Source organism: Rhinatrema bivittatum, chromosome 2, assembly GCF_901001135.1.
Source record: "Rhinatrema bivittatum chromosome 2, aRhiBiv1.1, whole genome shotgun sequence".
In the NCBI taxonomy this organism is placed as follows: Eukaryota; Metazoa; Chordata; class Amphibia; order Gymnophiona; family Rhinatrematidae; genus Rhinatrema; species Rhinatrema bivittatum.
Genome location: NC_042616.1, coordinates 310,235,663 through 310,251,854, shown reverse-complemented (window position 1 = coordinate 310,251,854; position 16,192 = coordinate 310,235,663). Strand labels below are relative to the sequence as shown.

The following is a 16,192-nucleotide window of genomic DNA, read 5'->3' as shown; positions in this document are numbered from 1 at the left end:
GGAAGTCTTTAGACACAGAGACCTCTTGGATTTTCTTCTCAGGTGTTGCCTCCATGGTCTGGATGTCTTTGACTCTGAGGTGTACTTTTGTAAAGTCCTGTGGAGAGCTTCCAGAGGAGACATTTTTATCGCTGTGACCTGGCCTCAAAGAGTCTAAAAAATGAGCTCCCAGTCTTTATCTTCAAGCCAGGGACAGTCCTTGACAATGTGCTCTTTGACCTCACAATAGGAACACAATTGTGGGGCCTGTTCTCCTTTTACTTCAGTGCTTCCTACAAAAAGTTCTTTGTTTTCTTCCTTATCATAAGTGCAACACTTTTCCTTATGCCCCTGTACAAAATGAGAAAATGGGGAAAATACAATTATCTCGCTACTTCTTCATGCAGGTACCTCAGGTCCTCTTCCTCTCATCCAGTCCAGTGGTCTTTCACCTGTTTGGAGTCCTTTGCTAGTGGGTACTTTAACCTTCAGTGATGGCTATGTCATCAAGCTGACCTCCTTAGGTTTGCACCTTTCATGGCAACAGTCTTTTGCCAAATGTTTTTTCTTTCCACAGTTGAAACAAGCTGGGGTCTGTGACTTGAGTGCAGAACCAGCATTGTCCTGCTCTGAAGTATGTTCTGGGGTCCTGCATTCTCACTGCCTCATCAAGGAACAGTGTGGGTTGTCTTTCTGATTTCCATCCTATTTCCAACATCAACTGAGCTTTGTGGAAGGTGTCTGCCACTTCCAACACTTTCTCCAGTGTGAGGCTGTAAAGTGCTTCTCCAGAATTGTTGCAAGTAAGTTTCCATCATGTACCCTGCTCTTTCCAGGATGGCAGTTTTGACCTCAGAGTAGTTGGCTTCCCCATCTGGATTGGCATCTTGAAAGATGGCTTGATTCTTGCCAGATAGGTGGTCCAGCTAGCTTCTGGCTAGTCAATCATGCAAGCAATTCTTTCAAAGTTCTTTGTCTTCCCCTGACTTTATTTTAAACAATATTGGAGGTACTGGGGTAATCCGTGTTGTGGCAGCTTCTCTTGCTTGCACCATCTGTGTCAGCATCCCATGCTGCTGGTTCTACACTCCCAACTGCTGGCTATTCTGTTCGTGAGGGTTTGAACTCATTTCAGGAACTGCTGCTGCCCTTCAGTGAGGACCTGTATTAATTGCTCCATGTTAATTAGGCTGGCTCTGGTCACACAAAGGTTTTCTTGCAGGGCTCTTCCCTATTCAGAAGTACATAAATAACTAAATTTTCCCTCAAGGAGGAACCAAAACATAATAATAAACCCTGCTTGTTTGGCTCTGACTCATTATATAAGTCCCCTTCTCCAGGTAGAGCTATCTTCCTTAGCTTGCTGTGAATTAATCTCTCAGCTGTCACTGAGGCGAAGCCCCAGGAAAAAGGAAAAATGTTTTTTTTTTCTTTCTCTTTTTTACATGGTTCTCTTTTTCTTTCTCTTTTTGGCATGGTTCTCTGCCTGTGCCAAGATTAGTGCAGAAATCCTCGAACCGACACCATATGTAGCTCCGTGACCAGTCTTGGGCTAGTCAGACTCAGGCTGGATTCTGGCTGTTCTGTCATATACTTCGTTATTAATGACAAGAAAACAAAACAGAAATGACTCTGCTTAATTTTGCAGTTCACAAATAAAGACAACATAACTCACACTTCAGCAGTATTAGCCTTCCCTAGGCTTCCTTCTGTTCCCTGAGACTCCCATGTTCTCCCTGGGCCTAACTTCTCATCCCCTTCTAAGGAGAACACTTTCAGAATGAAACTTTCTTCCTGTCCTGGGCTTTTAAGGAGTGTGTAACATACACTCTTTTACAATCTCGCCTTCCCTCCTCTCCTCTAGGCTTTATATATTTAGGTCATCCAGTCTCTTCTCATAGGTCTTCCAGTGCAGACTCCACCCATTTTTATTGCATTTCTCTAGACTGCTTAAGAGACAGTTTTCAGAGTTGAACGTAGTAGTCCAGGTGAAGCCTCACAAAAGACCTATACAGGTTCATTATCAGCTCCTTTATCCTGATGATGATGACTCTCCCTATGTAGCCCAGCATAACTTTTGCCTTAGCCACTACCTTGTCACTTTGCTTCACAACTTTCAGATCATCTGCCACTATCACCCAAGGTCTCTCTCCTGGTCCTTGCACATCATTTTACCCCGCATCACATACAGCTCCTTTGTATTACTGGAACTAAATGAATGACTCTGCACTTCTTGGCACTGAATTCCAGCTTCCAAACGTTTGACCACTTTTCCAGCTTTCTGAAATCACTTCTCATTCTCTCTACGTCTTCAGGTATGTCCATTTTGCTGAAGATCTTAGTATCATCTGCAAAAGAGACAAACATTTTCTTCTAACCCCTCTGCAATATCACTCACAAAGTTATTGAACAGAACTGATCCTTGAAGTACTTCACTTATTACTCTTCTATCTTAAAAGTAGGTTCCATTTGCCATTACTTGCTGTTGTCTATCAGTCAAACAATTAGTAATCCATTCTACCACCTTGGTTCTCATACTCCAAGGGTTCTCATTTTGTTCTTGAGCCTTCTATGTGAGATCATATCAAAAGTTTTTCTGAAATCCAAGTAAATCATATTGAGTGCTATTCATCGATCAAATTCTTTAGCCAGTCAACCAAAAAAATCTATCAGATTTGTTCAACATGATCTTATTCTGATGAAACCATGTTGCCTCAGGTACAGCAACCCACCAGATTGTAGATAATTCAATATCATTTCCTTCAGCAGAGTCTCAATTAATTTTCTTACCACCATGGTAAGGCTAACTAGCTTGTAGTTTCCAGCCTTCTCTCTGCTACCACATTTGTGAAGCGGGACCAAAATCACCCTTCTTTAATCTTGTGACACCATGCCCATCTCCAAGGATCTGTTGAACAGGTCCATCAGTAGACCTGCCAGAACTTCTCAGAGCTCCCTAAGCATCCTGGGATATATCTCATCAAGCTTCATGGCCTTGTCCACTTTCAGTTTTGCTAGTTGCAGCCAAACACTTACTTCTATATGTTAAAGGGTCTGCTAGTCACAAGTTATCCAATCCTTTCAAAACACAGCCCTTTCCCCTTGGCAAAGCCTTCCTCAGTACAATAACCCCATAAACTCCTAAACATCTAAAAAAGTCTCCTTTGCCAATATTGCTTCTAAATTTTGTGGACTGTATGCGAAAAAAAGTTCCCATATGCAATATTTTAGGAGCAATATACAAATATATGTGCAGTGTTCTTTGAAATATTCTTTTTTCCTTTGCTTGTGTATGCTGAGTTTTCCTATATGTTCTTTTATCACGACCTGTGTGTATGCATGCACAAGTGCATATCCTATAGTGAATATTGCCACCCCTTCTCTACAACCACCCCTTCTCTACAGCCTCACTAATTGCCACCCTTGTAGAGAAGGGGTGGCAATTAGTGAGGTTTGGGTGGACCCTTGGACACTGTGGCAGCTGACCACACCCACAGGGGGAAGTCCCGTGAGGGGCCACAGGTCAGGCTCAGCTTAGGATATACAAACACAGAGATTGATCTTTTATTAGACAATGTGATGAAGCCACCAGAGGTGGCAGTAGTGAGCAGCAGAAGTTGCCTGGCTGGGCTAGTATCCCTCAGGCGCTGGAACAGCGACTCCTCCGGTAGCAGTGCTGTAGTGGAAAGAACTGAGAATAATGACTACAGTGGAATATGCACAAAGCCCCAGTATGGAGAACCCCAGGATAGGGAGAGCAGGCCCTCGAGGAGCAAGTACCTGACCCTTGAGAGCTGAGAGGCTTGAAGTTAATGTACTCACACAGCGGTTCCACATAGGAGATGGCACTAGGGCTGGAACGGAGACAGGCCCTCGAGGAGCGAGTACCTGGTACCAGGGAACAGCTCTGAGGTGAAGATGGTAGTACTCATTGATGTTGAATGTAGCGAATCCTTCCAGGCAGAAGAGAAGGTAGGAGCAGGTAGTGAGTCAGGGAACATGGGCCCTCGAGGAGTGGGTACCGGTTTCCTGATACCGACTTGAAAAGCAAGTTAGGCCCCCGAGGAGCAGGTACCCCATTAGCGTTAAGAGTCCAATGGGAATTGGAGAGACAGAGTAGCTGGGTACGGAGAGCGAATCCCATCCGTAAGATACCCCTTGCTAACTCAAAGGCTATCAAACATCGTAGGCTTTAAATATCCGGGCAGCGTGACATCATCACAGGGGGACGCCCCTGAGGTTCGTGCCAGGTAGGAAATGAGAGAGAGGGCCGCACGGCGTGTGCGCCCTAAGGTACCAGCGGAGCATGGCGGGAGGCAGCGCCCAAGCCGGTCCGGGGACGCCGGAGAGAACAGCAAGCAGACGCCGTAGCAGCCAGGCGTCCATTCATGGTGAGAGGAGGTGCAAAGAAAGAAAGGTAGGCGGAGTGAAGCCGTCAGGAAGGGACGGTTGCAACACCACCAGCCAGATCCTCTCCCTCACCTCAAGGAGCATCCGGGTCTCTAATAGTGCAGAAGTCATCATCTTGTATGATGACTCAAGCTAAATGCAGATACTCAGCTCAAATCAGGATCAATGGTTCAATGGTTTGCTCAGTTCTATTAGGGATATGTAAAACCATCTACCTTTCCCCTAGATTCATCAAAATGCTAAAAATTTTGCATGAACAATGCCTGTGATAAAAAAAAAAAAAAAGGGGGTGGATGCACTCTCTACCTGGGTACTATCAAGCTAGGGCGAGAGAACATTGTAGAAACATCATCTTTGTGTATCTTTCCTCATTTCAAATCATGTCAAATCTTCACTAATTTGTACTGTGCGGTCGTAAGTCTGCCTGTGCATGTAAAACTGCCCACCAAACCCTAGACCACCAGCATAACCTCACCTCGCGTTCCTAGATGACCCTTCTATAGTGGTATAAACAGATGACTAACATGTGTGCCACCCTAGAGGCTCTCTCTCTCTCTCTCTACTCCTCTCATCTCCCTCTCTCTCTCTCTCCCTTATCATGCCTAAAACAGAATTTGCAAAAAAATACCATTTTGGGCATAACACACAGGTATCACAGGTCATAACACTAGAAAAAAGGTGTAGTTATTTTCAGCATTATTGCCCACAATAGCATGTATAACACATGCATTGTGCTATCACACACAGCATTACCTCATCTCATTTTCATTTACTCCATCCACCTGAATAAATTTAGCAAATTTGCATATGCAGTGAGTGCTGCGATAAATAATGCATGCATTATAGCATTATTACAGGCATTAGGACCCTAAAATTATTTGATGAATGACCCTGATTGTTTGCCTTTCCCATGATTTTTCAGTTTCTAAACTAGATTTTGCATGTGTAATCCATCTCCTTAGTTTGGTCCAGTGGAAATTTGTGAACTCAAATATGATTTTATATTGCCCTCTATTTTGAATGTTCATACCTTTAAAATCATATTTTTATGTACTTGCTCAGACCTCTGGAGACTAATTTATCTATTCTGAACATAAAGTTATCAAGGTTCAGATTTTGTGTGGTGATGTTCCTTGCAAATATTTTGGATAGATAAGGGGTCCTTAGGGCTATTCCATCTTTCTTTCCTAAGGTAGTCTTCTATTTTTGGATTAATGAGTCACTAGTTTGCCAGTGTTCTTTGTACATCCTCCCCACTCTAGGGGATGGTCTGGCTTTATTTATTTTATTTATTTTTAAATTCTTATATACCGACGTTCCTGATTAGAATACAGATCACACCGGTTTACATTGAAACAGAACAGTCGCTTGGGCGCGATACAAAGAACATATTAAAACAGTCGCATGGGAGAGATATACAAGGAACATTTAAAAAATAAAGGAGCATTTAAAACAAGAGGATAAATAACTTTTGCAGGTTTGATGTAGCTCAAGTCCCGTGTTTCCTTTTTGATAGAACTTAGTCCTAGAGGAAGTCATCCTGGTTAAAGCTCAAGTTGTTTCAACAGGGTCTTTTCTAAATGAATCACAGGCTATATTGTTTGTGTAAGGAACTCTTGGGTTCCTTAGCAAAACAGGAAACCAAGTTTATAGAGAAAAACAGAAAGATTAGTGAACAGAGGCTAGGTTCTGAGCTCCCACACGTGGGAGTGTGAAGGAGTAAACAGGAGAAAACCCCCAAACATCTTAAAGGACCAGATCCAGAGATCTGGCCTGGTCCACCTTAAGCCTAAGTCAGCAGGGAATCCTGGTCCGGGTGGAGGTCCCTGGGAAGGTGTACCAGGAGCAAACAAGAGGCCCAGAAGAGAGAAGGAAGCCTCGAGAACGAGATCACTGCTGAACTGTACGTTGTGATACTACATTTGTGCTGTTGAACTGCAAAGAACAGCAGTGCTGCTTTTGTTTGTTTCCTTGTCACTAGTAAACAAGTTTATGCAAGATTTCTGCCCAAGTTCAGCCTGAATCTGCCCTCTGGCTACCCTAAGAAGCTCACAGTGCCACAGGGAGAAAGAGATAGTATGTGCTTGAGCCATTATAAACCCTTGTCACCATCTTAGGGCTTGGACTCCTGATTCAGATTTTTCATGAGTTGTCCTGTTGAGAAACAGCCCTGATTGTGCAATCTTTATTTTGATTGATTTTTTTTTTTTCTGGGAAAAGAACTCTGAGGGTCTTCTTCACAGAGACTGGGGTAAAGAGAAGGGAAGCAGAGTATCTGAACCCTATTATTGGTTCAGAGTTTTTAGAGAACTTTCCTTTTAGCGAAGGAAGTTTTCCACCCTTCCTTTCTCTCTTTTTGGTTGCCCCATTTGAATAAGGTTTTTCTCTGATTTTGTTCTGTCGGGACTGAGTGCCTTATAGTATCAGGAACTCCGTTTCTAAAACATGTAGAGAAGGTCCTGGAAAGACCTTGAGGAATGGATTCACATCCATCACAAGAGAGAGAGAGAGAGAGAGTAATTAAGAGTATTTTCACTATTGACTTATGCGTACTACTACACTTGGGAGGTAAGTACCCACTTTTGCTATCAGAAGATCTATGAGAACAGAGAAGACTCCAGAAGAGGTATGAGAATTGGGACTTTGTATTTTGTTGAGTAATTGAGACTTCTAATCTGAGCATTCCACAGTGGGAAGAATCTGTTGTAAATTTGGGAGATTAGGAGACGTTTTCACACTTATATATAACTGAAGTTATGATAAAGATGAAAGAGTTAAATCATTAAAGAATTGTCTATTACAAATTCCAAAAACCGTTCCTGGAAGAGTGAGGTCACAAATGTATTATTTTATCTCAACCTGTAAAATCAATTGGGTTTAACATCAAGAGAGCTGTAAAGATCATTTTCATTCATTTAATCAACTATCAGTAAAAGAAATTGGAAACCTCTCAGCTTCCAGTATGTTTATTGCGATCAGAGACCTTGGAGATTATCAGTGCTGTATGCTAAGGGACTAACAGGGGCTATATAATGGTGACACATGCAAAAGGACCTTGAAGCTATGCTTCTTCTCCCCATCCAGGGAGCCCTGGAACACTCAGAAGTTAAGCTATCCATGGAGAACTGTTTGCAAATAGGGTCTATTTTACTATTGTCCTTGGGGACCTTTACTAGGGTTTGCCCATCCAGGGGTTACATTTGCGGTAGCAGCTAAAAAAAACCTAGTGTGCTAGAAGACTGAGGTATCACTCCCTCAGGGCCAAGGAAGTATGTGTGGCTTTTATTATCCATATTTCTGTCTAGGATATTTGTCAAGTAACTGGTCTGAGCTCACTTTACATCTTTTCCTTGGCTGCTAAAGCAGACAGCAAGTTTGGCAGAAGAGTGTTGCAAAACATGTTTTAAATTTACAGTATTCTTGGTGCATTGCATGGTTTATGGTGACATACTGTTTTATATAACCAAAACTGTGTAGGGTACCTAGGGCATATGCAAAGAGCAGTGGTTGATTTATTTATCTGATTTATATTCCACTTTGTGGAACATACCAGTTTACAAGGATTTAATATCTTTGACGAGTAGCATTCCTAACCACAACCTCATGTTTTTAAATGTTACAATATGACATTTACAGCTGAACTATATTGATTATGGCTTCTTTTCAATATTTCTTTTATTGATGGAGCTGCTGTTGCAATGTACTTTAGGCTAGCAAAGGCAAGGCCTGGATAAATGTGCCTAATAAACAAATAAAAGCATGTTCCAAGTTAATATCCCTATTGTGCCTCAGGCTATACAGATTTCTTGCAGGCAACATGAGATTGTTCTGAAAAAATGCCCAGTTCCTGCAGATTCTAATGTTAAAAGGAGATAGTGTGTCCAGAAATGAAGGCCACTGACTATTTCTTTTTTCACATTGCACAGGTTTGGCACTACAAAATGCATTCTCTGGCTCCATTCTTTGTTCTTTTCCATCGTGTATTGCATCTTTGTCATTGAGCCCCTCGTGGTAAGGATGTGATTAATAGATCACAATTTAATAATTGAAGTAGAATTATAAATGTCTGTGTGGTGTGTGCCTCTCCCTGCCCTTTGTGTGATAAAACACTCATGAATGATTCAAGTGATTTCTGGCATAATTGTGACTTGAAGGGGCAGAAAAACTGGACCCCATGCATAAAGTACTTGTCATGGATGCGAGCCCTTGGGCTGTGGCATGGTTGACGCAGCCTAGCAGGCGAACCCACTAGGCCCGCGTCGATAGTAGGTGAACTCGCTCTTACAAGGACTAGGACTTCACCTATACCAGCCCTGTTCCCTATAGGTTGAGCCCTTGGGTGCCAGGTGTAGGTAGGGCTTAGGTGAGGGTCCTGTTATGAGCATTCAGATGTAGTCAAGTAGTAGGCTGAGGCCAGGGCGGGTAGTGAGTAAGCAGTGTCAAAATCCAGGTAGAGGTTGGGGCAGGCTGAGATCAGGCAGCATCGAGATCCAGGCGGAGATCAGGCAGTGTAGAGGTCCAAGCAGAGGTCAGGGCAGGCGATAGTCCAAAAGAGTAGTCAGGGCTCAAGGCCAGGGTCAAAACTGACAGTCAGGCAGAGATGGACAGACAAAGACAGGGGACCAAGGCACAGCAGGAACAACAAGGTAGGACAGGGCAAGGCACACAGAGGCAAGACAAGGCAAAGATACAGCAGGCAAGACAGGAAGAGCAACGAGGAAAGGCAAGGTCAAGACGGTAAAGCAACATGCACTGTAGGAGCAGGAGGACCTGTTGCTGAGGCATCTGCTTGTTGTAATGCCAGGGTTTAAAATAGCAGGACTGATGATGACTGAAGGGTTTCCTGCCCTGGGGTCTTTAAGAGGCACTGCACCATGTGCATGTGCACCTAGGAGGCCACGGAGACGTGGCAGGATGATGTTTCGGCCGTGTAAGCGGCATGAGGGGCTGGGGGTGAGTGTGGCTGTCATGAGCCAACCTGTGGCTAGCCAAAACATTACAGTACTACCTGATGGGTTCTTGGAGGAGAAGTCCATTACCTGCTATTAAGTTCACTTAGAGAATAGCCACTGCCATTAGCAATGGTAACATGGAATAGACTTAGTTTTTGGGTACTTGCCAGGTTCTTATGGCCTGGATTGGCCACTGTTGGAAACAGGATGCTGGACTTGATGGACCCTTGGTCTGACCCAGTATGGCATTTTCTTATGTTCTTATGGGTACAAAATGATTTTGAACTAATTAGCACCATGGCTTCTCTGCCATAGGTAAACAAGTTTGTATTGCTTGGCTACTGTATGGACAAGAGTGAAACAGTATCCTTGGCTGAATAAAAATGTAAAAAAATTCATAAGTGGTTGGGGCTATTTTGGAGCAGATTGTATGCTCCAGAGAAAGTTGTATATAATTGTTTCCCCTCCCTGCATTTTCCTGATGATGGAACAAACTGGTACATTATCTTTATAGCAATACCCAACTAGAGATGAACCATAGAAACACTGACTTTTTTTTTATATGAAACCTTCAATTATACCAGTCAGGAGATTGTATGAGTCATCAATGCAGAGAAGAATCTGCAATCTTTTGCCTGCAATGGGCTTTAGACAGTAGTCATTGGACTTATAATCATCTACAATCTCATTTTGATTACTTTTAATTATTGCTAAAAAATCTAACTTACTATCTCAATGCACTCTTAGACATATTTTTTTTTATTAGAACTTATCTATACTGACTGCTACTTCGGGCCAGAACTGCCCATCAAACAAGCTGCTTTTCCAAGACTTTCGACATCGCCAATGTTTCGATACCCTCGTGCCTGCCTCAGGGTATTATCTAAAAATATAAAACAATAAATGTTATTCTCTACATATTCATAAACCCCCATAAAACTTAAACCACTTAAACATACTTTTTGCGGGCCATAACGCTTCTTCCAAATAAAGATAAAAGTGGCGTATCTAATGGGAAACTTTCCCTTCACATTTAAAGGGACAAGTCACGTGATCCTCATCCACCAATCAAAATTGCCTGTATTGTAATCCATTCACTCAGCTTTCCCTCTAGGGATAGGGAGGGATGCTGGGATTCTTGGGAAAGCTGCTTGCTTGGCAAGTAGCTCTAGCCTGAAGTGGCAGTCAATACAGATAAGATCTAATAAAAAAAATGTTTCTAAGACTGCATTGAGATAGTATACTAGAGTTATTTTTAACAATTTATAAAAATAATTAAAAGGCGATTGTATAGGTTTATAAGTCCAATGCTTTATATGAATACTGACTAAAGTCCTGGTTAGTATAATTGAAGGTTTCATATAAAAAAAACCCATTTTTAAATGTTTCTGTGGTTCACCTCTAGTTGGGCATTGTTATACGGTGATTCATGAGATGTTCTGCAATTGTTTATGATTAGTGGATACTCGTTTTGCTTGGAACATTTTCATTATCTCCATGCCAGGATGCTATGGGAGAGGCTTGTGCTTAGGCAAAACCAGCACCAACACAGGCCCTTACTCAGCAGGTCATGTCCGGACAAAGTTACCCAACAACTTTAATTGGATATTTAACCCGAATACGGCCAGGCTAGATATGCGGCCTTACCTGGATAAAGCTGTCCGGCTAACTTTAGGCCTGCTGTTTGGCTGGCCACAGTTACCCAGGTAATTTTGCCTGGCCAGCACTGACTGTCGGTACTGCCCAGATACAATGAAACCGTGTCCCGTGAATATCCCCACTGTCGCCTCTTTTTTTTTTTTTCACCCAGGTAAATTGTATCTGGGCCACAATTTACCTGGACAGAAGTTAGGCGGTGAGCTGGGGGCGGAGGGGGAGGCAGGAAGGGAAGGGGATTTGAATTGTTGGGATTAGTTCAGCGACTCTGAAAGTTTGCTGGACAAACTTTTTGAACACGAACGTCCTGGGTTTATTGCGTGACCTGCACCACCTGCTGTTTTACCAAAGGCTCTCAATTTTGTGGAACCTCTGGCTGCTTGTTTTTCAGATACTAATGATGGCTGCGGTAGTGTCATGGAGAAACAGAGACCGCAGTGATTTCTTCATGGAAGCCTTGCATGATGCTACCAAATATCTGGTTTGCGAATCTGGTCAGCCTCCTCGGAATTTTGTTCCCCATTCTTGGTCCTATTCCCATGAAGCGTCCACAGAGCTTGAAAAAGTAAGGAACTTAAAAGACATATTTCCTGGTAGTTTGCCAACTTCTTCTCTGCATGCTATAGGTGCAGTGTGTCAGCAGTTTACCCACGTAAAATTGCACTGTTTTTATTACCCTCCTCTCTTGTGGCTAAAAGTGTGTTTATCCACAGAGAAAAATGGGCAGGGTCTGCTTGGTGTTGGCAAAGTAACGCGGAGATCACATTTTTAAATCTTCGTATGTACATTTTGGTGTGTACTCTGGGCCTGCTTTGGCGCAGGCATAAAGCACACGGGTTCTTTGCTAGCAGGATTTTCAAAAGGAAGTTCTAGGAGGTGTTTCTCTTTGAAAATGAGCTTGCAGTCCAGCGGGTGCTTTGTACTGCAAGGCCCAGTGGAAAAGCGAGGGGTGGGGGGTGGGGCCAAGGCTCCTGGGTGCCAGGCTGTACAGGGTGACCAGGGGCAGAAGAAGAGGAGACTTGTGTGGCTGCTGGGATTGCTCATCCCGCCTGGCGGCAGAAGAGGAGGAGGCCCACGGCTGCCTAGAACAGGGACGTGGCATATCATGGGGGAAGGTGCATGCAACCGCTGGTGGACCCGATCCTACCGGCAGCTGAAAAACAGGGAGAGAGGCCATGCAGCCACCAGGGGACCTAATCCAACAGCAGCTGAGCAGAGGACACCTTTCCCCTTGTCTGTGCAGGGAGGAAGTGCTAGCCCTGTAAAAAAAAATTTTAATTCGTTATTTATCAATTTTTCAAATTTTACAAATTGAATACATTTTTTGAATATTACAATTGAACATCACAATTTAATATAAACCAAAATGTTTCAAAAGAAGAAAAAAAAAACCAATTCCAATATCCAATTTGTATTATAATATATGAAGAAAAAAAAAGAGAATTACTCATTAAGGCCTGGATTTATTAAAATGCACTAAATATCACATGTGATAGGAAAGGGGGTGTGTTTTATGGTATTAGGCAGTTTATCACAAAGTGTACTAATACCTATGTGAAATGCTAACCTTTTCACACTTTGTAATAGATTTCAGAATTGTTGTATTTCCTGTAAACAACCACTGGGTGGACCATTTTTAGTGGTTTGGAAGATCCTGGAGAGCCAGCCTAGCTATGAGAGAGAGAGAGAGAGAGAACCTAGCCATAATGCCCTCACACTAGATAGGTATTTATATCTCTATGGGAGGCCCACCTAGTAACTCGAGGTGAGGTCTAGGTATTAGTGAAGGGGTTGGGGCCACTTTGACATTCAAAGTGAGACATACGAACAGAACAATGGTCTCTTGTGAAGATTTGATGACCTTCAGAGTGAGGAAACTCACCCAAAGATGAGATTTGTAAAATGTTCACTCAACCTAGCTTGATGTTAGGTAGAGAGTGACAGAGAAGGCAAGGAAGTGAAGGGTTGAGTGAGTGAGAGAGTAAAGGAAAGGAGGTGATTTGCTGGGAGGGGAGATGTGAATATAGGTAGGGTTCTTATTGTTTGAGTTTTTGGTGTTACTATTGTTATGTTATGATAGGTTTGCTGTATAGATTTTGAGTGTCTTTTTTGCTGAGTGTTGTGTTAGTTCACATTGTGACTGGCAGTGGAAGGAGTTTGTGCTGCTTATTACTCAGGCCGATTCAGTAAAGTTCCCGGGAGAGCGGACGAACGCCCGCTCTCCCGTCGCGCGCACCAGCCCCTCGCCGGTGTGCACAATACAGTATTCAAATTAGGTGGCGTGGTAGAAACGGGGAAAAGGAGGCGCTAAGGACACTAGCGCGTCCTAGAGTCTCCTTTTTGACAGGAGCGGTGGCTGTCAAGTGGGTTTGACAGCCGACGCTCAATTTTGCCGGCGTCTGTTCTCGAGCCCGCTGACAGCCATGGGCTCGGAAACCGGACGCCGGCAGAATTGAGCATCCGGTTTTCGGCCCGACAGCCGCAGGCCGAATTCAAATTTTTTTTTTACTTTTTTTACTCTTCAGGCCCTCCGACTTAATATCGCTATGATATTAAGTCGGAGGGTGCACAGTAAAGCAGTTTTTACTGCTTTTCTGTGCACTTTCCCGGCGCCGGAAGAAATTAGCGCCGACCTTTGGGTGGGCGCTAATTTCTGAAAGTAAAATGTGCGGCTTGGCTGCACATTTTACTTTCTGTATCCCGCGCGCATACCTAATAGGGCCATCAACATGCATTTGCATGTTGAGGGCGCTATTAGGTGCCATAGGTTGGACGCGCATTTTCCTCCCCTTACTGAATAAGAGGTAAGGGAAAACACGCGTCCAATAGCAGGCTAACAGTGTGCTCCGTCGGAGCGCACTGTACTGTATCGGCCTGACTGTGAGGTGCCTGTCTGGATGTGGTGAGGTATCTGCTTCTCTTTGTGTTTGTGTGTATTTGATTGCTCCTATCAGCAACTTGAAGAGAATCAAGCTGGAATTTTGAAGCTTCTGGCTGGCAGTGTGATTGCCTGTTATTTGGCAAACAGTTCAACAGCTGATTGGTTGGTGAGAGACTTTGACATATACATGTAAATATGTATGTATATATATATATATATATATATATGGTCTGACCCACTATGGCAGTTTCTTATAAATATATATATACATTATATATATATTATATACATGATATAACCCAACTTTGGTAGGTGGAGGGCTAAACATATTATATAGATGGAAAGGGGGACCGTGGCTCAAAATGTTTGCTCAACCTGGCCTAGAATGCCACCCATCTGGCATGGTCTTTCCTTCCTGCCCACGCAGCCCGGAAAAGGAAGTGGTGGGTCTACACAGGCATGAAGAAGGAGAGGTCATGCAGTCGCGGATAGATAAAAGAACAGAGCACAACCGCGCTGTGGCAGGAAGAAGAAGCATCGTCCCTGGGCCTGCGCGGTGTTGGACCATAGGAGGAACAACAGTGTGTTACTCCCCCCTCCCCTGCATATGCAAGAAACAGTGAGGTATCGCTCTCCGTGGCCTCAAGAAGAGGAGGCTGCCTGCTGGACTTCTGCTTCTGATGGGAAGAAGTAAATAATGTGTCTGATGGAGAGGGGGGAGGAACTGAGTATATCTGTGTGTGTGTGTGTGTGTGTGTGTGAGAGAGAGTATGTCTGTGTGTGTGAGAGAGAGAGTATGTCTGTGTGTGAGAGAGAGAGAGCATGTCTATGTGTGTATGTCTGTGTGTAAGAACATGTCTGTGTGTGAGAGCATGTCTGTCTGTGTGTTTTTTAGAGCATGTCTGTCTTTGTGTATGTATGTGAGAGCATATCATCTGTGTGTATGTGAGAGCATGTTCTGTGATTCAGCATGTGTGTATATATGAGAGAGAGAAGACTGTGAGCAACAGCTCCTCTCCTCTCCCCTGCTAATCTACAACAATCTCAGGGCATCTAGAAATCAAAGGATCCCAGGAGTGCACATCAAGGGTTTTATCTTTTTTTTTTTTTTTTTTTTTAGTATTGGGTGGTGTATGTGACTATTGTTTTGAAATATTTTATTGGTCTTTGGAAAATTTATGAGTTTTATTTTATTGGATATAATTCTTTTTGTCAGCTTTTTTGAAATATTCTTTTTATTAGTATGGTTTTACTTCTATTGAGGGGGAGGATTCATCTTCATTTTAATATGAGGCCTGGGCTACTGATTTACTAATGTGGCATTAAGGCAAGATTTCCATGCTTTCTCTTTTTTTGTTGAAGAGAGATTAAGTGTTCTTCTCTGACCTAGATCCTTGCTGCTCGCCAGAGAGCTCGATACCTACGCTTGACTCGTCCTCCAACACATGCTCAGCTAAGGGAGGCTAAAGAGCGAATAAGAAAGGAAACGCTTATTCAGCAGACACTAAGGTAAATAATATTACCCTAGGCCAAGGGGCCTATGCATGCATGATAAAGCTGTTTAGCATACATTAAAAAAACTAGCATGCTATGAACTAATGCAGTGGTCCCTGACCCAGGCCTTGGGTCACACCCAGCCACTTGGGTTTTCAGGATATCCACAATGAATATGCTTGAAATCGATTTGTTTAGAATGGGTGCAGTGTATGCAAATGTATCTCAGGCATTTTCAGTGTGGATATCCTGAAAATCCGACTGGCTGGGTGTCTCCGAAGGACTGGGTTGAGAAGCATTGCACTAGTAGCTTAACAGGCATGCTGAACTGGCCTGGAAAGATGTTAGCATGTACGCACTAAAATTTAACGTGTGCACATGATATGCAAATTGGGGTTTAGTGGGTGCCTGTTAAATTATGTAGTATGCTTGGTGCTTGAACTATTTAGCACAAACTTGCTAAGGCTTAAAATTTAACACGTGCCTCAGACCAGGTGTTACCTTTTTTAGCTCACATATTGTTGAAAGGACACAGCTAACAGAATGCATGATGGATTACTGATGAAGGAGATTGGACTGTTAAAGCAAGAATGAGGGAGGTGTGGAATAAAGGATATTGGAAAGATGGAAAAGAGGAGGGGGGAGAGAGAGAGAGACAGATGAGACCAGAGAGGAAAGACACCAACTCACACCTGTACATTTTAAAAGAAATTCATATTTATGTAGACTCCTCAAGTTCCAGTCGAATGCCATTATTGTGCTGAAATATCACACTGCATGTGTTCTATGGCCTGCATGGTGTCAGATGATACAGTCTACA

At 43.2% G+C, this 16,192-nt stretch overlaps 1 protein-coding gene across 1 annotated transcript in view; it reads left to right on the top strand.

The window, feature by feature from the left end:
* The window catches only part of PKD1L1 (polycystin 1 like 1, transient receptor potential channel interacting), a 446,216-nt gene that overhangs the window by 336,673 nt on the left and 93,351 nt on the right, over positions 1 to 16,192 (top strand). Inside the window, exons 52-54 of the mRNA XM_029587088.1 lie at positions 8,316 to 8,400; positions 11,389 to 11,562; positions 15,269 to 15,387. Of these exons, the coding sequence (XP_029442948.1) occupies positions 8,316 to 8,400; positions 11,389 to 11,562; positions 15,269 to 15,387 (378 nt within the window). The remainder of the gene's footprint in view (positions 1 to 8,315; positions 8,401 to 11,388; positions 11,563 to 15,268; positions 15,388 to 16,192) is intronic.